Consider the following 21655-nt stretch of genomic DNA (forward strand, 5'->3'; position numbering starts at 1 on the left):
GCTTGTAGTTGTAACTTCTACCCAATGTTCATAGTATTCAAAATAGCTTTGGGTTTCAGCTTCAGTGAGTCCTGTTACCACGATTTCGCCACTACATTTGGTGGAATTGTTTTCACTGAATCTGATGATAATGTCGTTTGTATGCTTGAGTCTAGTTCGATGTGATGTCTGCTGACGTAACTCATGGAACCTGCTCGGGCTCCTCAAAATGTTCTTAAACACCAATGCCCATTTTCTGATCTCAGCATATGGTTTGGTTTATCCCATTGGGTAGATTTCTCTGCTGAAAACGTTACTGGGATTTCTGGTTAATTATGTTTTTGCTCTGCACTTTTCAGCATCCTCTGAAGATGAACAGGGCGTTTCAGCCTAATTTGTTAAAAATGCTTGTTCCGCTGAAAGCCAAGAGTTTCATATACTGGGTTATTGAATTTGTTAAAAATGCTTGTTCAGCTGGAAGTCAATGGTGACCTTAGACAAGAGTTTCATATACTGGGTTACTGGGTTACTGAGTTCGATGTGATGTTTGAGCGTATGAGCTAATTTCAACAGAATCAGGTTTTGTGCCTTCTTTTGAAGCAAGATTTCTACGAATGAAGTTATGGATTAGTCTGCCATTTGGAAGCCTTCAAGTATGGACTCATCTTTGCCGTTTTCCTTTTTTAGAAAGAAGAGTTCTATTATTCATAATTCATATCACAGGTCTGCTATTTATATTCTCTTTCAGAATACAGCAAATCAGCACAACTTAAACATGCTTTATTTCTAACAGTCTTTGAGCCGATTAAATTTTAATCTGTTTAATTCAGGTAAATTATGAGTTGGGACTCTACATCCAGTTCTGTTACTTAATGTATGCCGATGACTAAGAAAAAATGCCATGCTGTGGCAAAATTTGCCTACAGAAAACTAGTTTATATGCGAATTATCAGAGTTCAGAAAGCTTGCTTCATCCTCTTGGATCTCCATGTCTCTGTTTATTTATATGCGATTTGAAATAGTACCGAAAGAATTTGCTTCAAGTAGCTGGGCAGAAAGAGTAGCACAGGAACCAATTATGCTGGAATCATAGATCAATTCCAACTAGCTGCGCCTTCCATAATTTTACTCGAGGAAACACTCATTCTTATATTGAAGTCATCAGATGGTTACATTGTTCATATGCAAAATTTTCATGCCCCCGCAGGGAGAAACAAGATACATATTGAAGTGAAATCTAGATATTCCGTACGACACTACAAAGGATAGAGGAAACTCTTGCCACAAACATGGTATCTTTCGCAGAGCTTCTTCAATGTACCTACTGAGTGCTGCATCGCGTTCAGCTTGGTATCCATGAACATGGCCTGCAAACATGATGCTTGTCTTAGTCTACATTTTCAGAATATAGATATTTAGCAACAACAAATTAAGCCAAATAACACATCTAAATTTTCTGTTATACCTTGTAGTTATCACCATACTTCTCTATTAATCTGCCAATACAAATACGTTGAACTTTAGTCAACGGCTCCAAAGGCGCAGATTTGCCATCCCTCCTTTTCTTCCCAAGTGCAGATTTTAGATCTGTATTGCATGGTAAGAACCCCGTGAGATCATCATACACAAGCATAGCATCACTCTTTACATATAACACTGAAAGTAAATCGAAATCCAAATATATCTTTCAAAACAAATGTATTTTATTCGATGAAGACAACTTACAGAAAAATACAATAATATGCAGCAAAACCAATATTTAATGGTACTTGGATATTGCAAAACCATTTCAACAGAAAAAATTCGATGCCCATGGCCTGTATTTCACAGATTACCGCTCAAAAACCAACCAAAGATGTCTTCCAAATACTGAATTTGAAGACAATAAAAAATTTGAACTTGAATTTTAAGCGGTTATGCATTTTCAGTATCCTAAGTGAACCGTGATATTTGAGAAATGGTGAGCCATTTGCCAAATGTTATTTTGTGTTTCTTTATGGTAATTATCTTGCTATTCCCATTGGACAACATTTCTTCTTTCAAAATAATGTTAATTATTTTCTGAAGCTTTCCATCATGCTAATACACTCTTGAGATAGCAAGCCGAGTGTAACAGGATGTTCTGAGAGGTGTCTCAGCACCTAACCTTCACCAGCTACTGTACCCATGGTCTCGGTGCAGTGATGCCAAGAGGGGGATGGTTTGGGTAGCACGAATGAGATAAGGAATCAGAAATTTTACAATGTCTGCTATTTTTATATAGTACTCTTTACTAGGTAGAGTACCACTACTCTGAACTAGATAAGGAACTAGGACTTCAAACTTGCTGATTACAACTCTGTTGTCTCCTCAATCATGGACTCCAGTGCTAAGTTGAATGGATGCCAACTCCTGGGATTACTCAACTTCCATTGCCTGGTGAACTACAGAACCAGTATTTGAATTGTCTGCTCGACTTCCTGCACTAATAGTAGCATCTTTCTATATGCATTACCCCATAAGACACCAACACTCAAGCATAAATCTCATAAGCAGGCATGAGACAATTCAAAATACTCTGAACAAACCACTAAACACAATAATCTATGGGGACATGGTTGAGTTACCATCAACTTTGAATATTATGCCACTTTATTAAGTAACATTTGCTTGGGTTTGAAAAATTGAATGATTGTATTGACAATTGTTGGGCCAGCATGACCATTAATTTATCTACAATCATTGTAAAGCTAAAAGACAAAAAACACGTAAACTTCTCTTTTGTGCATAAAACAGCTACAACACATACTGAATATTCTACCCTCTTTGCCGCTATTCAGCAAAAAAAAAAACCCATTCCATCAAAAGTAGCCTGCTGGAGAACTAGTTACCATCTATCAAAGCTTGCTGGGCCTCGTGAAGTGTGAAAGAAAGATCATACAGCAAATAAACATCTCAAAGAAAACACATGTCAGAATGTGTTGCCCAGTATTAGTTCACATCTTGACCATTACATTGTTCTGGCAGGTGAACGTATCATTCACAACACAAAGGAAATCAAATTTTGTGGGTTGTCATCTGTATATGCCCAAACGTAAACGAAGAACAACAAGAGCTAAACTACCGCCACTTTTTTGACAAATCGCACTGTGTCATTCCAATACCTATATGAGAATGTGCTGCCCAGTCTTAGTTCACATCTTGACCATTTCATTGTTCTGGCAGGTGAACGAATCATTGACAGCACAAAGGAAAACAAATCTTGTGGCTTGTCATCTGTATATGCCCAAACGTAAACGAAAAAAAAGAGCTAAAACCACCACCACATGGTTGACGAATCACAGTGTGCCATTCCAAAATCTATATGAGAATGCGTTTTCCTAGTTCACACCTTGGCCATTTCCTTGTTCTGGCAGGTGAACGAATCATTCCCGACACAAGGGAAATCAAATCTTGTGGCCTGTCATCTGTATATGCCGAAACGTAAACGAAAAACAGCAAGAGCTAAACCACCACTTGGTTGACGAATCGCACTGTGCCATTCCAATTATCTTCACCCCGTCCCCCCTCCCTTCAGTTCGGGCATTTACCAAAACTTAAAATTAATACTACGACACCTCTAAGGTTCCTATCAGTACAACCAAATTAGCCACATAACGCAAAGAAACTGGACATAGACGATGAATTCGCTACCCAAGTTATAAGGTGAGGCGAAGGGAGGAGAGTGGAGACTGACCATCGCACTCGTCTTCGCTTCCGTTGTCGATGTGCCCGAACTCGACGGTGGCGGCGCGAATTTCTTCGAGTTTGGGGTTCTGCAGGTCCTCGCTCTGGACGAGGCGCGCCGTGCCGCGGGAGTGAGCGCCGAGCAGGTTAGGGTTGGACACCACCCCGAAGGCGGCGTAGTTCTTCACCACGGTGCCTTCCGCGTCCCAGCTCGGGGCATGGCCGCCGTCATGTTTGGCGGCGGCGGCGGCGGAGGCGGCGAGCGCCTCGGGCAGGTCGAAGGCCGGCTTGAACTCGCGCGGCTTCTTGCGCGGCAACCCGACGCGCACCTTGGTGCGGGAGCGCTTGAACTTGCGCCGCGAGCCCCCCATGCGTGCTAGGGTTTGGAGGCGGGGTGGTTGCTAGGGTTTTGGCTTAGAGTTAGAGAGCAGGGGAAGAAGAGATTTTGATGGGCCTTCTGGAGAAAATTAGAACAGGCCTGTTAGCTCCTGGGCTTTCTTATCCGTGGTGGGGTTTGTAGGCGGGGTGTGATGGGCCGCCCCACTGTGCCCGAGAGATTTGTAATCATTTGGCCATGTTTTGACACACACAAAAAAACGATTCTATTAAACTTGTAAAATTACTCTCAAAAAAAAAAATTAAACTTGTAAAATGTCAGAAAAAATAGTATGTAGTACAGTAATTGAAATCCAATAAATAAATATATGAGTAGCTATGCATCGGTATAGATATTTTTGGTGGACACTGAAATGGCAGTCGTATGCGTTTACCTTGTTGTCATTGCCATGCTCATGGATCAAGAGAAGGTATAGATCTGTACTAATACAAGGGGAACTTACCAAGAGGGTAAGAGCTGCAAATCCAAAAGCTGCGATCAAAGGGCTGCGTGCAAGGGGAACTCCTTTTGAAGAGCCTCATGAAGCACATTAGTGGTGGCGGACTCCTCTACGTTCCCACCTTGGAAGAGATGAAGTATTAGAGGGTAAGAGGTGGATGTTGATTAAGGTGCACAAGTTCGTTTACAAAACTTACGATAAAGTCAAGTGATCTTTTCTTCAGCAAACACTCAGGATGAAAGGTTTTTCACCAGAGTGGTGTGCGTTGATCAATGATTTTGTGTCTAGAGGTAGTGTTGACATTCGTGTCAATGATGACACGGGCAGATACTTCCAAACACGAAAAGGCTTGCGCCAAGGCGATCCTCTATCACCATTGTTATTTAACATTGTGGCTGATATGCTCGCTATTTTGCCAACGCTGATGGCCAGATTGAAGGGGTTATCCCACATCTTGTTGATGATGGTCTATCAATACTCCCGAAACCTCAAGTTAATCTTGACAGATTTTGAGCAATTGTCGGGTCTTCAGATAAATTTTCATAAAAGTTGATTGTTCTGTTTCGGTGAAGCCCAAGATTCATCAGCTGCGTATTCGGAATTGTTTGGATGTGGGCAAGGCCAGTTTCCTATTAGTTATTTGGGGATCCCGATACATTATCGGCGATTAACAATGGCTGAATGGAAACTTGTCGAGGAAAGACTTCAGAAGAGACTTAGTAGTTGGAAAGGCAAATTGCATCCCTTGAAGGAAGATTGGTCCTCATTAACTCGGTACTTACTAATATGGTACTGTATATGATATCTTTCTTCATGTTGCCGAAAGGTGTCTTACATGAACTCGATTATTATCGATCAAGATTCTTTTGGCAAGGGGATAGCGAAAAGAAGAAATATCGTATGGTTAAATGGAGTGTTGTTTGCCGCCCCAAAGATCATGGGGGGTTGGGTGTTCATGACCTTGAGGTCAAAAACTCAACCTTACTGGGTAAATGGATATTTAAGCTTCTTACCGAAGATGGGGTATGGCAGACACTCCTTAAGAGAAAGTATATTGGAGAGAAAGCGATGTCCCAAGTCCTCTGGAAACCTGGTGACTCGCATTTCTGGGCCGGTCTAATGGCTACGAAGAAACTTTTCTTCCAATATGGTATTTTCTCGATAAAGGATGGATCGCAGATACGGTTTTTGGGAGGATTCTTGGTTAGGAAATAGACCTCTCAGGGAACAATATCCTGCGTTATATAGTATTGTACGTCGCAAAAGTGATACCATTGCATTAGTAATGGCGACTGATGCGTGTAGTTGACACGTCCGTTGGGAACCCCAAGAGGAAGGTGTGATGCGCACAGCAGCAAGTTTCCCTCAGTAAGAAACCAAGGTTTAATCGAACCAGTAGGAGTCAAGAAGCACGTTGAAGGTTGTTGGTGGCGGAGTGTAGTGCGGCGCAACACCAGGGATTCCGGCGCCAACGTGGAACCTGCACAACACAATCACAAAACTTTGCCCCAACGTAACAGCGAGGTTGTCAATCTCACCGGCTTGCTGTAAACAAAGAATTAGATGTATAGTGTGGATGATGATGTTTGTTTGCGAAGAACAGTAAAGAACAATTGCAGTAGATTGTATTTTAGATGTAAAGAATATGACCGGGGTCCACAGTTCACTAGCGGTGTCTCTCCCATAAGATAGCAGATGTTGGGTGAACAAATTACAGTTGGGCAATTGACAAATAAAAAAGGCATAACAATGCACATACATATATCATGATGAGTACTATGAGATTCAATCAGTGGCATTACGACAAAGTACATAGACCGCTATCCAGCATGCATCTATGCCTAAAAAGTCCACCTTCAGTGTTATCATCCGAACCCCTCCAAGTATTAAGTTGTAAACAACAGACAATTGCATTAAGTATGGTGCGTAATGTAATCAACACAAATATCCTTAGACAAAGCATCGATGTTTTATCCCTAGTGGCAACAGCACATCCACAACCTTAAACTTTCTGTCACTGTTCCAGATTTAATGGAGGCATAAACCCACTATCGAGCATAAATACTCCCTCTTGGAGTCACAAGTATCAACTTGGCCAGAGCCTCTACTAGCAACGGAGAGCGTGCAAGAACATAAATAACATATATGATAGATTGATAATCAACTTGACATAGTATTCAATATTCATCGGATCCCAACAAACACAACATGAAGGATTACAAATAGATGATCTTGATCATGATAGGCAGCTCACAAGATCTGACATGATAGCACAATGGGGAGAAGACGACCATCTAGCTACTGCTATGGACCCATAGTCCAGGGGTGAACTACTCACACATCGATCCGGATGCGATCATGGCGATGAAGAGACCTCCGGGAGACGATTCCCCTCTCCGGCAGGGTGCCGGAGGCGATCTCCTGAATCCCCCGAGATGGGATTGGCGGCGGCGGCGTCTCTGGAAGGTTTTCCGTATCGTGGCTCTCGGTACTGGGGGTTTCGTGACGAAGACTTTAAGTAGGCGGAAGGGCAGGTCAAGGGGCGTCACGAGGGGCCCACACAACAGGGCCGCGCGGCTAGGGCCCAGGCCGTGCCGCCCTGGTGTGTCGCCACCTCGTGGCCCCACTTCGTTTCCTCTTCGGACTTCTGGAAGCTTCGTGGAAAAATAGGACCCTGGGCGTTGATTTCGTCCAATTCCGAGAATATTTCCTTACTAGGATTTCGAAACCAAAAACAACGAGAAAACGAAGCAATCGGCTCTTCGGCATCTCGTCAATAGGTTAGTGCCGGAAAATGCATAAATATGACATATAATGTGTATAAAACATGTGAGTATCATTATAAAAGTAGCATGGAACATAAGAAATTATAGATACGTTTGGGACGTATCAAGCATCCACAAGCTTAGTTCCTACTCGCCCTCGAGTAGGTAAACGATAACAAAGATAATTTCTGAAGTGACATGCTATCATAATCTTGATCATACTATTGTAAGCATATGAGATGAATGCAGCGATTCGAAGCAATGATGAAGATAATGAGTAAACTAATGAATCATATAGCAAAGACTTTTCATGAATAATACTTTCAAGACAAGCATCAATAAGACTTGCATAAGAGTTACTCATAAAGCAATAAATTTGAAGTAAAAGCATTGAAGCAACACAAAGGAGATATAAGTTTTAGCGGTTGCTTTCAACTTCAACATATATATCTCATGGATAATAGTCAACACAAAGCAATATAACAAGTGCAATAAGTAAACATGTAAGAATCAATGCACACAGTTGATACAAGTGTTTGCTTCTAAGATAGAAAGAATAGGCAAACTGACTCAACAATAAAGTAGAAGATAGGCCCTTCGCAGAGGGAAGCATTGATTACTATATTTGTGCTAGAGCTTTTCATTTTGAAAACAAGAAACAATTTTGTCAACGGTAGTAATAAAGCATATGAGTTATGTATAAGACATCTTATAAGTTGCAAGCCTCATGCATAGTATACCAATAGTGCTCGCACCTTGTCCTAATTAGCTTGGGTTAACACGGATTATCATTGCATAGCATATGTTTCAACCAAGTGTCACAAAGGGTACCTCTATGCCGCCCGTACAAAGGTCTAAGGAGAAAACTCGCATTGGATTTCTCGCTTTTGATTATTCTCAACTTAGACATCCATACCGGGACAACATAGACAACGTGATAATGGACTCCTCTTTAATGCATAAGCATTCAACAACGATTATTATTCTCATAAGAGATTGAGGATTAGCTGTCCACACTGAAACTTCCACCATGAATCATGGCTTTAGTTAGCGGCCCAATGTTCTTCTCTAACAGTATGCATACTCAAACCATTTGATTGTGAAAACCGCCCTTACTTCAGACAAGACGAACATGCATAGCATCTCACATGATATTCAACAAAGGTAAAAGAGTTGATGGTGTCCCCAGAAAACATGGTTACCGCTCAACAAGCAACTTACTAAGAAATAAGACACATAAGTACATATTCTTCACCACGATAGTTTTAAGCTATTTTGTCCCATGAGCTATGTATTGTAAAGGCAAAGAATAGAAATTTTAAAGGTAGCACTCAAGTAATTTACTTTGAAATGGCGGAGAAATACCATGTGGTAGGTAGGTATGGTGGACACAAATGGCATGGTTATTGGCTCAAGGATTTGGATGCACGAGAAGAATTCCTCTCAATACAAGGCTAGGCTAGCAAGGTTGTTTGAAGCAAACTCAAGTATATAAAAGGTGCAGCAAAGCTCACATATGAACATATTGTAACTATTATAAGACTTTACATTGTCTCCTTGTTGTTCAAACATCTCAACCAGAAAATATCTAGACTCTAGAGATCAATCATGCAAACCAAATTTTAACAAGCTCTATGTAGTTATTCATTAATGAGTACAAGGTACATGATGCAAGAGCTTAAACAAGATCTATATGAGCACAACAATTGCCAAGTATCACATTATTCAAGACATTAGACCATTTACCACATGCGGCATTTTCCGTTTCCAACCATATAACAATGAATGAAATAGTTCAACTTTCGCAATGAACATTAAAGATGAAGCTAAGAACATATGTGTTCATACGAAACAGCGGAGCGTGTCTCTCTCCCAAACAAAGAATGCTAGGATCCGATTTATTCAAACAAAAACAAAAATAAAAATAAACAGACGCTCCAAGTAAAGCACATAAGATGTGACGGAATAAAAATATAGTTCACTAGAGGAACCTGATAAGTTGTCGATGAAGAAGGGATGCCTTGGGCATCCCCAAGCTTAGACGCTTGAGTCTTCTTAAAATATGCAGGGATGAACCACGGGGCATCCCCAAGCTTTGACCTTTCACTCTTCTTGATCATATTGTATCATCCTCCTCTCTTGACCCTTGAAAACTTCCTCCACACCAAACTCGAAACAAACTCATTAGAGGGTCAATGCATAATTCATATATTCAGAGGTGACATAATCATTCTTAACACTTCTGGACATTGCACAAAGCTACTAAAAGTTAATGGAACAAAGAAATCCATCTAACATAGCAAAACAGGCAATGCGAAATAAAAGGCAGAATCTGTCAAAACAGAACAGTTCGTAAAGACGAATTTTAAAGTGGCACCAGACTTGCTCAGATGAAAATTCCCAAATTGAATGAAAGTTGCGTACATATCTGAGGATCACGCACGTAAATTGGCAGATTTTTCTGAGCTACCTACAGAGAGGCAGGTCGAAATTCGTGACAGCAAGAAATCTGTTTCTGCGCAGCAATCCAAATCTAGTATTGGCTTTACTATCAAAGACTTTACTTGGCACAACAATGCATTAAAATAAAGATAAGGAGAGATTGCTACAGTAGTAAACAACTTCCAAGACTCAAATATAAAATAAAGTGCAGAAGTAAAATAATGGGTTGTCTCCCATAAGCGCTTTTCTTTACGCCTTTCAGCTAGGCGCGTAAAGTGTGTATCAAGTAACATCAAGAGACGAAGCATCAACATCATAATTTGTTCTAATAATAGAATCATAAGGTAACTTCATTCTATTTCTAGGGAAGTGTTCCATACCTTTCTTGAGAGGAAATTGATATTTAATATTACCTTCCTTCATATCAATGGTAGCACCAACAGTTCAAGAAAAGGTCTTCCCAATATAATGGGACAAGATGCATTGCATTCAATATCCAAGACAACAAAATCGACGGGGACAAGGTTATTGTTAACCATAATACGAACATTATCAATCCTCCCCAAAGGTTTCTTTATAGCATTATCAACAAGATTAACATCCAAATAACAATTTTTCAACGGTGGCAAGTCAAGCATATCATAAATTTTCTTAGGCATAACAGAATACTTGCACCAAGATCACATAAAGCATTACAATCAAAATCATTGACCCTCATCTTAATGATGGGCTCCCAACCATCTTCTAACTTTCTAGGAATAGAAGTTTCAAGTTTTAGTTTCTCCTCTCTAGCTTTTATGAGAGCATTTGTAATATGTTTTGTAAAGGCCAAATTTATAGCACTAGCGTTGGGACTTTTAGCAAGCTTTTGTAAGAACTTTATAACTTCAGAGATGTGACAATCATCAAAGTCTAAGCCATTATGATCTACAGCAATGGGATCATTATCCCCAATATTTTGAAAAATTTCAGCAGTTTTATCAATTTCAGCAGTTTTAGCAGTTTCAGGTAATTTTGCACGCTTTGCACTATGAGTAGTAACATTGCCAACACCAATTATTTTACCATTGATAGTAGGAGGTGTAGCAACATGTGAATCATTAACATTACTAGTGGTGGTAATAGTCCAAACTTTAGCTATATTATTCTCTTTAGCTAGTTTTTCATTTTCTTCTCTTTCCCACCTAGCATGCAATTCGGCCATCAATCTAATATTCTCATTAATTCGAACTTGGATGGCATTTGCTGTAGTAACAATCTTATTATCAATATCCCTATTAGGCATAACTTTCAATTTTAAAAGATCAACATCAGAGGCAAGACTATCAACCTTAGAAGCGAGAATATCAATTTTATTTAGCTTTTCCTCAACAGATTTGTTAAAAGCAGTTTGTGTACTAATAAATTCTTTAAGCATGGCTTCAAGACCAGAGGGTACACTCCTATTATTGTTGTAAGGATTCCCATAAGAATTACCATAACTATTACCATTAGCAGAAGGATATGGCTTATAGTTGTTACTAGAATTATTCCTATAAGCATTGTTGTTGAAATTATTATTTTTAATGAAGTTCACATCAACATGTTCTTCTTGGGCAACCAATGAAGCTAAAGGAACATTATTAGGATCAACATTAGATCTACCATTCACAAGCATAGACATAATAGCATCAATCTTATCACTCAAGGAGGAGGTTTCTTCAACAGAATTTACCTTCTTACCTTGTGGAGCTCTTTTCGTGTGCCATTCGTAGTAATTTGTCATCATATCATCAAGAAGCTTTGTTGCCGCCCCCAAAGTGATGGACCTAAAGGTACCTCCAGCAGCTGAATCCAATAGGTTCCGCGAAGAAAAATTCAATCCAGCATAAAAGGTTTGGATGATCATCCAAGTAGTCAGTCCATGGGTTGGGCAATTCTTTACCAAAGATTTCATTCTCTCCCATGCTTGAGCAACATGTTCATTATCTAATTGCTTGAAATTCATTATGCTACTTCTCAAAGATATAATTTTAGCGGGAGGATAATATCTACCAATAAAAGCATCTTTGCATTTAATCCAAGAATCAATACTATTTCTAGGCAGAGATAGCAACCAATCTTTAGCTCTTCCTCGTAAGGAGAAAGGAAACAATTTTAATTTTATAATGTCACCATCTACATCCTTATACTTTTGCATTTCACATAGTTCAACAAAATTATTAAGATGGGCAGCAGCATCATCAGAACTATCATCAGAACTAACACCAGAAAATTGCTCTCTCATAACAAGATTCAGTAAAGCAGGTTTAATTTCAAAGAATTCTGCTGTAGTAGCAGGTGGAGCAATAGGTGTGCATAGGAAATCATTATTATTTGTGCTAGTGAAGTCACACAACTTAGTATTCTCAACAGTACCCATTTTAGCAGTAGTAAATAAAGCAAACTAAATAAAGTAAATGCAAGTAACTAATTTTTTGTGTGTTTTTAATATGGAGAACAAGACAGGAAATAAAGTAAAACTAGCAACTAATTTTTTTGTGTTTTTAATATAGAGAGCAAACAAAGCAGTAAATAAAATAAAGTAAAGCAAGACAAAAACAAAGTAAAGAGATTGGATGTGGAAGACTCCCCTTGCAGCATGTCTTGATCTCCCCGGCAACGACGCCGTAAATTTGCTTGATGCGTGTAGTTGACACGTCCGTTGGGAACCCCAAGAGGAAGGTGTGATGCGCACAACAAGCAAGTTTCCTCAGTAAGAAACCAAGGTTTAATCGAACCAGTAGGAGTCAAGAAGCACGTTGAAGGTTGTTGGTGGCGGAGTGTAGTGCGGCGCAACACCAGGGATTCCAGCGCCAACGTGGAACCTGCACAACACAATCACAGAACTTTGCCCCAACGTAACAGCGAGGTTGTCAATCTCACCGGCTTGTTGTAAACAAAGGATTAGATGTATAGTGTGGATGATGATGTTTGTTTGCGAAAAACAGTAAAAAACAATTGCAGTAGATTGTATTTCAGATGTAAAGAATAGGACCGGAGTCCACAGTTCACTAGCGGTGTCTCTCCCATAAGATAGCAGATGTTGGGTGAACAAATTACAGTTGGGCAATTGACAAATAAAGAAGGCATAACAATGCACATACATATATCATGATGAGTACTATGAGATTCAATCGAGGCATTACGACAAAGTACATAGACCGCTATCCAAGCATGCATCTATGCCTAAAAAGTCCACCTTCAGAGTTATCATCCGAACCCCTCCAGTATTAAGTTGTAAACAACGGACAATTGCATTAAGTATGGTGCGTAATGTAATCAACACAAATATCCTTAGACAAAGCATGGATGTTTTATCCCTAGTGGCAACAAGCACATCCACAACCTTAGAACTTTCTATCACTGTTCCAGATTTAATGGAGGCATGAACCCACTATCGAGCATAAATACTCCCTCTTGGAGTCACAAGTATCAACTTGGCCAGAGCCTCTACTAGCAACGGAGAGCGTGCAAGAACATAAATAACATATATGATAGATTGATAATCAACTTGACATAGTATTCAATATTCATCAGATCCCAACAAACACAACATGAAGGATTACAAATAGATGATCTTGATCATGATAGGCAGCTCACAAGATCTGACATGATAGCACAATGGGGAGAAGACGATCATCTAGCTACTGCTATGGACCCATAGTCCAGGGGTGAACTACTCACACATCGATCCGGAGGCGATCATGGCGATGAAGAGACCTCCGGGAGACGATTCCCCTCTCCGGCGAGGTGCCGGAGGCGATCTCCTGAATCCCCCGAGATGGGATTGGCGGCGGCGGCGTCTCTGGAAGGTTTTCCGTATCGTGGCTCTCGGTACTGGGGGTTTCGTGACGAAGACTTTAAGTAGGCGGAAGGGCAGGTCAAGGGGCGTCACGAGGGGCCCACACAATAGGGCCGCGCGGCCAGGGCCCAGGCCGCGCCGCCCTGGTGTGTCGCCACCTCGTGGCCCCACTTCGTTTCCTCTTCGGACTTCTGGAAGCTTCGTGCAAAAATAGGACCCTGGGCGTTGATTTCGTCCAATTCCGAGAATATTTCCTTACTAGGATTTCTGAAACCAAAAACAGCAGAAAACAAGAATCGGCTCTTCGGCATCTCGTCAATAGGTTAGTGCCGGAAAATGCATAAATATAACATATAATGTGTATAAAACATGTGAGTATCATCATAAAAGTAGCATGGAACATAAGAAATTATAGATACGTTTGGGACGTATCAGCGACCTCACCTCCGTGTGTGACGTTTAGACGGGATTTAGTGGGTCCGAGATTGGCTGCGTGGAATGCCTTACTTCTTCGTTTGGAATCCATTCACCTTTCGGAAGGCACCGATGAATTTCGTTGGAACTTACATACTAATGGGAAATTTTCAGTAAGTTCATTATACAATACGATTCTACATCCTAATGGGAAATTTGGAAGATGAAAGTAGCACTTAAAACTAAATTTTTTTGTTGGTACTTACGTTAGGGGTGATCCTAACCAAAGATAATCTTGTTAAACATAATTGGCATGGAAGCAGACAGTGTGTTCTGTCAACACGATGAGACAATCAAACACTTATTCTTCCAATGCCGCTTTGCCAAGTCTATATGGTCATGCATCCAAGTAGTTTCAGATCTGTATCCTCTGACTAGTGTAGCCAATATCTTTGGGAATTGGCTTCATGGTATCGATCACAGGTTTAGAACGCTTATTAGGGTGGGAGCGTTTGCCGTTGTATGGCCGCTTTGGCTATGTAGAAATGACAAAGTTTTTAATGATAAGAATTGTTCCCTCTTGCAGGTTATCTACAGATGTACCTGTACTCTTCGTTCGTGGTCTGCTCAACAGAAAGTGGCGAATCGCGACCTGTTTATGGAGGTCTATACACGGTTGGAGGCTACGGCTAGGAATACTTTTTCCCAATATGGGTGGCAGCATAATCTACGGATCGAGCCGCCACTGGCTACCTAGGCGTTTGCACAGTTGCTCATCATTGATATGTATAACGCTTTTTTATCCTTTTAGAACTGTTGGTTTTCCTCAGACTTGGACGGCTGTGTGCATCTTGGTTATGCAGAGGCCGGATGTAATTGCTTGTTATGAGTAATAAAAGCGCCCATTATCAAAAAAAAAGTTGGGTACGATTTTGGTGAAGTCTGGAAGTTTATCTTGCTTTAGATGGATGATGTATACATGATCGAACCTAGAGGTCATCTCAATTTCAGAAATCGAAATTGGAGCCGCGTGGCCCCCTTTTACCGAAGAAAAAAAACTCTATACAAAATAATACTAGACTGTCTAATATTTCTATGAAATTCTTCCGGTCGAATGTCTGCAGAGCGGATATAAGAGAGGACAGGAAAACAATGTTGTGTCGCCGAAACTGAAACAAAGACATGGATAGTGATATATCCAACATTGTTGCCCCTGTTTGTAGCATGGTCTAGTATTATTTAACTCCGTCCGCTTGAATGCATGCAACATAGTAACAAGGAAAATGTAGAGTATTTCTTCATTCATCAGTACCATTATTATAGCATACAATTGTATCGGAAGTAACGCTAAATCCTATGTGTCCGTTCCATAAAAACGCAAACTTACGACAGCCAAAATTCAGCTGTAGTCGCTCTGTATATAGTTGATAAGTCACCTCCACACAGCACAAAGTCTTGTCAGTCTTGCAACCAGATTTTTCCTAAAAATGGAAGTTGTTCTCTCTGCAATTATGGGTGAACTAAAAAATCGGTCCATAACTTTCTTGGTCGACAAATGCTGGAACCGGCCGGCGGCGCCGGACATGGAAGAGAAGCTACAGACCCTTCAGCGGCTGCTGCTTCGGGTTCGTATCATCATCGAGGAGGCAGAGGGGAGGCATATTGCAAACCAAGCGATGATATATCAGCTAAGCATACTGAGGAAAGAGATGTATGGAGGTTATTATATCCTAGACAGCTTCAGAAGCCAATGCCATGGAAAGGACACGACAGAAGACGTTGGGGTGAGTCACACATTCTCCCTGTCTAAATTCAATCCTGGCAAGCGTCTCTTTCTCTCCTTTGGTGATACAAATGTTGAGAAAGAAGTGGAGCGAGTGCTTAACAACTTGAACATCATCATTGTTGATGTGAGTGAGTTCGTCACATTTCTCAAGAACTATCCTCCGTTGTACCGGCAACCTTACAGTATGCACCTGTTCCTGGACAGGTGCATGTTTGGTCGCCAAATGGAGTTTGCGAGGATCATGAATTTCTTGATGCAAACAGAACCTCCGGGTAGAGAAAGAGTACAGGTCCTGCCAATTGTTGGTCCAATACATGTGGGGAAGAGCACCCTAGTTTCGCATGTCTGCAGCCATGAAAGAGTGCGCAGTCTCTTCTCTCAAATTGTGTTGGTCGGTGAAGACAATCTTGCAAACCAAAGCCTGAATTTCAAGGGCGATGTCCATGTGAGCAAGCATAGAGACAGTGTATCAAGTGAAAAGGCAGCAATGCTAATTATCATCGAACGGTCAGAGGATAATGATGAGGCTACATGGAGAAACTTATATTTAGCTTATGCTGATCACATTTCAACAGGGAGCAAGATAATAATCACAAGTCGATCTAGCAAAATAGTAGAATTTGGTACAACACAACCTCTTGTCTTGAGCTATCTGAACCCAGAAGCGTTTTGGTATTTCTTCAAGGTGCTTACATTTGGAAGTGCGGATCCTGAGTTACAACCTGAATTGGTTCCAATTGCCATGAAGCTCTGCATGGGGATGAATCAATGTTTCGTAGCTTCAAACATGATTGGTGGCTTACTACAGTCTAACCTCAATGCTCAATTTTGGCGCAGAGCAGTTAAATTTGCCGGACTACATGTGCAAGCAAATACCTCCAGGTTTGGTGAGAGCCCGAATGCTCTTTTGCGGAGAAATAGACCTGTATACCTTCAGAGGGTGACCAGCAACGATTATTGTGTCATCCTTGACAATTATGAAACAAATTTTGATGACAAGGAAGTACCCAAGATAACATTCCTGGATGTCTTATATGGAAGTGTGGAATGTCTAGGGAGAACTGAGGTCCTGGCATGGAGATCTCGCATACCACCATACAGGAACCACATTTGCAACTGTGAGATCCAAAAGCCACAGAGCATGGCAATTCCTCGGACAGATCCAGAAACTACTGTAACACCTCCACATTTGCTGTAGACTGTAGTACCGGTGTCTCTTCTCTTTTCGACAAGTGCTCAACTGCACCTCCTTGCTACTATACCAAATAAAGTTCCAACATTTTCTTCAAAAGAGACAGTATGTGTGTCCTTTTTATTTCAGTTAGCATTAATTCGGCCTAGCCATAGCATAGCAAAAACAAGAGCTCTGACAAAGAAAATGAAGTGGACGAATGAATCAAATTTTCGAAGCCTTAGTGCCTTCAGTTGAGCACCCTGGGCAGAAGATCCACCATTCATTTCAACACCAGGGTGCTCAACACGCAACATTCAGAAGGCACTTCAAGAAATCGTTGTTTGATTTTCTTATCACAAGCAGGACCCAACTTAGTGCCTTCAGTTGGAGTATTTATCAGGTATGGTAGCCGCCGACTACGATGACATTATCCTACTCTTCTCTTGATTGCGAAGATGCATTTAATAATTAATTGCCTACGCATTATGTGGATTGTCAGTAACCAGAACTCAACAGCAAAATAACAGTAAATGATGGCATATGCCCGATCCTGGAATGTTTAAGAGAACCCAACACTGGCTCCCGCAGTTTTCTTACTCACACAAAGATATAAACTGAATGTTTTTATGCCACTTTCAAAGATATAACTGTGCCTCAAGCAAACTTCCCCACAAAATTAATAGATGGAAAATGTGAGCCCGGTCAGAAAATGATTGAGAACAACTTAGTACAATTAGTTTTAGAAGTCGATTTAGTTTCCACACTATCTCTATGAATCTGAACAAAAGGTATAAGTTACAAAAGTTAGAAAGATTATATGGTGTAGCATCGAAACAGTTTACATTTTGAGGAGAGAGCAGCATCGAAACACTGTAAGAAAATGCTGAATATATCATCCTGAAATATGAACCGGCATATACTAGCACTATGCTTCCCTGCAAAATATATATTCCCTACATTATGCATGATTACTCGACACATAATGTGCGCAATCACATTAAGACTATACATGAACAAAATGTAGCAGATTAATGTGTTAGGTCTAAATTAGTTTTGAAGGACATAGAGAGAGTAGAGGAGCAGAAAAAAATTAAATCTCTGGTATAATTGACATGATGTATCCAAGGAAAAAAGGCAATTCTATGGGCAGCAATATGATCCAAATATCAAAATGCAAAGGAATAAAATAAAATATCCATGTAATGTCAGATCCGACCACTAATGAAGGTAAACTAAAGCATTATATGCATCCAAGATTCCAAGTTTCAACAATTTCATGTAGTTAATAATTGGCGCTATGCTGTTTCTCTTGTCCATTTCCCTCTGAAGGCAAACAGATGTCGAAGAACAAGTTACGGACATTGAAGGCTAGGGCTATTTTAGTGACTAGCCCAACAGAAGTGCTACTCAGTTTTTGCTGCCAGACAGAAATTTTAGCACCCAATATTCTTTTATGGCCAAATAATGAAGCATGTTCACTGGATGGCAGGGTTGTTCGGTTTAGTAACTTGAAAAGGACAAATGAAGCACTCACCAGCTGCTCATGCAGTTCAACAATATTTTAATTGCAGTATCTAAAGAACAGAGTGAGTTCCAGAAGCCGTAGGTGTTAATCCCATCACCAGCACCATCTTTATGTGTAGCCTATTTTGCAACCCGACAAAGCAGTGAGAAGACCACACTGAAGCGTTATACTCATTCAACTTCAAACACTGTTTGTAGTTAATATTGGCGATATGCGTATTGTTTATTTTGCATCTGAAGGGAACAGATGTGAAAGTTTGACACTTAAGCCTAGTGCTATTATTACAATCAGCAAAAGAATAGTACTCCGTCCATTAATAGATGTCCAATGGTTCATCTAAATTTGGATGTATCTATGTCTAAAAAATGTCTAGGTACATTCAAATTTAGACAAACTTTTGACATCTAAAAATGGACAGAGGTAGTATTATTTGATTTTTCTGTCAGAAAGAAAAAATAGCAGAATATAAACATTTATGCTAAAAATGATGCATGTGCAATACAGATTTGGAAGGCAGTGTTGTTCAGGAAAATACCTTAATGAAATACTCACCAGCCATTCATGAAGTTCTACGATCTCTGAATTGTTGCAGTACCTACAGAGTAGAATGAGTTCCTGAAGCTATATATGTTCAGTGTCAAGACCACGCCGCAAATTTTAAAGGCAATGCTCAATTCATGGAAAACGAAACTGGTTTCTGCAGCTGAGAAAGAATGCCGTCAATAGCCACAGGTTACAAAGCCAAGCAATTGGAAACTTGACATCTTTCCAAGTCCCCAAAAGCAAAATCATATACTACCAAAAACATCAATTCGCAGGGCATATCAGAGATCAACCTAATAGTTGCACATAGAAAACCATAGTAAGTTAGTCAGGGCAAAGGCTTCCCAAAAGAAATAACATCATCAAAATTTCAGATCAGCCATGTCAACAAACATCAACAAATTTTCAGATCAGCCATGTCAACAAACATCAACAAATTTTCATTCAACACTAACAGTTAGTGTGAGATAACAGAGATCACTCAAGATCCAAGAGGCTTCCCAAAAGAAACACCACATCATTACTAGTATTTAACCAGTCACATGACAATACTAACAACATCACCAGCTTCCATTCATCAATACGACTACTTCTAGATACAGAGAGCTAACTACCACGAGCCACAGCAGTTGCTAGGGACGGCAAAGAAAGCAGATCTAAGAGGAGGTGAACTTGGTGACGGCCTTGGTGCCCTCAGAGACGGCATGCTTGGCGAGCTCGCCGGGGAGGACGAGGCGGACGGAGGTCTGGATCTCCCTGGAGGTGATGGTGGGCTTCTTGTTGTAGCGGGCGAGCTTGGCGGCCTCACCAGCCAATTTCTCGAAGATGTCGTTGATGAAGGAGTTCATGATGGACATGGCCTTGGAGGAGATGCCGATGTCGGGGTGGACCTGCTTGAGCACCTTGAAGATGTAGATCTTGTAGGTCTCCACGCTCTTCTTGCCCTTCTTGCGGCCCCTCTTCTCGCCGCCCTCCTTGGCGGCGGTCTTCCCCGCCGGGAGGCTCTTCCCGGCCTTGGGCTTCTTCGCGGCAGGCGCCTTCGCCGCCGGCTCCGTCGCCGGCTCCTCCTCGACGGGCTTCTTGGCCGCCGGCTTCTTCTCGGCCTTGGGCGCCATCGCTGGTTCGAGGTCGGGAGGGGAAAGTGGGGATTTCGCTGGTGGCTTGTGTGTACTGGAAGGTGGGATGCGATGTGGGGAGAATAGGTCGTGGGTGCTGTTTTTATAGAGAGGGAGAGCTGGGCTCTGATTGGTGGAAAGCCCGGTGTCGCGGATCGCCGAGATAGAGAGACAGGATGCGCCCGGCGCTTCTGGTATGGACGGCCGAGATGTGTTTAGGCGCGGATCGCTGCCATTGCACGAATAGCTGGGCGGGAACGGGAAGGCGGCTTGGTTTCGGAGCGCGGGACGGCGAGAATGGTTTTCGATTTCACGGTTCTACTTGGGCTACTGGCGGCATCGAAGGACCACTAGCCGGCATTGCACATGCACGTTTCACGACTAAAATCTCCAAAATGAGAACCGAAATTTTTTTAATTTATGCAACAGATTTTGTAATGTAAATTAATACGATGAGAAAGTTAAGCTATACGCAACATGGTTAAGTAAGTTATGCAAAATATTTGTAAAAGAAATCTACAATGGTGTTTCTTTTTGCGGAAATTCCACCAATCTATTAATAATCATTAATAGATAGTACAAACACACCTAAAAGTAATCAAAAAAATACAAGTAGGTCTTTCGACCTCCTAGCAGCGACTATAGACATTTACGCGAGCCGAGGGCGCACCACCGTCCTCGCTCCTCCACCAAGAAATCGGGCAAAGCTTGTCGTAGTAAATTTTGTTGTAGTAGATAAACGGGGAGTCGTATTGATAAGCCCCCAAAGTTCCTGCGCACCAGAGTAGCAACAGTCTCCAAAGATGACAGCCGTATATCAAAAGAGACTGACCTGAAACAACACCAACGAACACAAAAACCGATAGTATCCCAGGAGATCTGTCGGGGCAACGATTCTTTGTGCTCTCCGTCAATGTTAGGTGCACCACCAAAGCGAGGATAGGGCGAGGAGGGCCTTATTCTGACTTTATGATGTAGCTGCCACCTTACCATCCTGAGGATGGCACTGAAAACAACCTAATAAATGACAACATAAATATTTATTTTAGTTCATAGAAATGCTAGGGTTCCTCCATCTCCCCAACAACAAATAAACTACTCACATATGGGGGGAAATAACAATCATGGATATAAATGAAGTACGATGGATCAAATGGATACAAGTGCAAACCAATCTAGTTAGTACTACAATGAGATGAATGACAATGGTGAAGTCGATGAAGGCTGCAATGGTGTTGATGAAGATGGTGAAGATGATGTCCAAGCCTCAAAGATCAATTAATAGAAGTACGATGGATAAGATGTATACATAGGCGGAGGATTTAGGTCGGTGGCGTGCCTAGAAGGACCACACAACCCCTTGTTAATAGGTTAGTGTCGGAAATCATGTAAAAGTGCAACGAAGTATAAGCAAAACATATATGAATTTGTGTAAAACAAGCATGGATTGACTTTGGCTTTTGTTATGTCCAATTCCGAGAATATTTCCTGTACAACTTTTCTGAAATACAAAAACGGCGGAAAACAGGGAACTGGCACCGTGGTATC

At 41.1% G+C, this 21655-nt stretch overlaps 2 protein-coding genes across 2 annotated transcripts; both read right to left on the reverse strand.

The window, feature by feature from the left end:
• Positions 1 to 1102: 1102 nt before the first annotated feature.
• Positions 1103 to 4079, reverse strand: LOC124649073. The gene is made up of 3 exons (XM_047188749.1): positions 3695 to 4079; positions 1445 to 1566; positions 1103 to 1346 (listed from the first exon to the last, which is right to left on the reverse strand). The coding sequence occupies exons 1-3, from the start codon at positions 4053 to 4055 to the stop codon at positions 1236 to 1238; spliced, it is 594 nt and encodes a 197-aa protein (XP_047044705.1). The 5' UTR covers positions 4056 to 4079; the 3' UTR covers positions 1103 to 1235.
• Positions 4080 to 19537: 15458 nt separating this feature from the next.
• Positions 19538 to 20168, reverse strand: LOC124648898 (histone H2B.1-like). Its single transcript, XM_047188582.1, has one exon. It carries the CDS (start codon positions 20105 to 20107, stop codon positions 19649 to 19651), a length of 459 nt encoding a protein of 152 aa, XP_047044538.1. The 5' UTR covers positions 20108 to 20168; the 3' UTR covers positions 19538 to 19648.
• Between the last annotated feature and the right edge of the window lie 1487 nt (positions 20169 to 21655).

Source organism: Lolium rigidum, chromosome 4 (assembly GCF_022539505.1).
Source record: "Lolium rigidum isolate FL_2022 chromosome 4, APGP_CSIRO_Lrig_0.1, whole genome shotgun sequence".
Classification (NCBI taxonomy): domain Eukaryota; kingdom Viridiplantae; phylum Streptophyta; class Magnoliopsida; order Poales; family Poaceae; genus Lolium; species Lolium rigidum.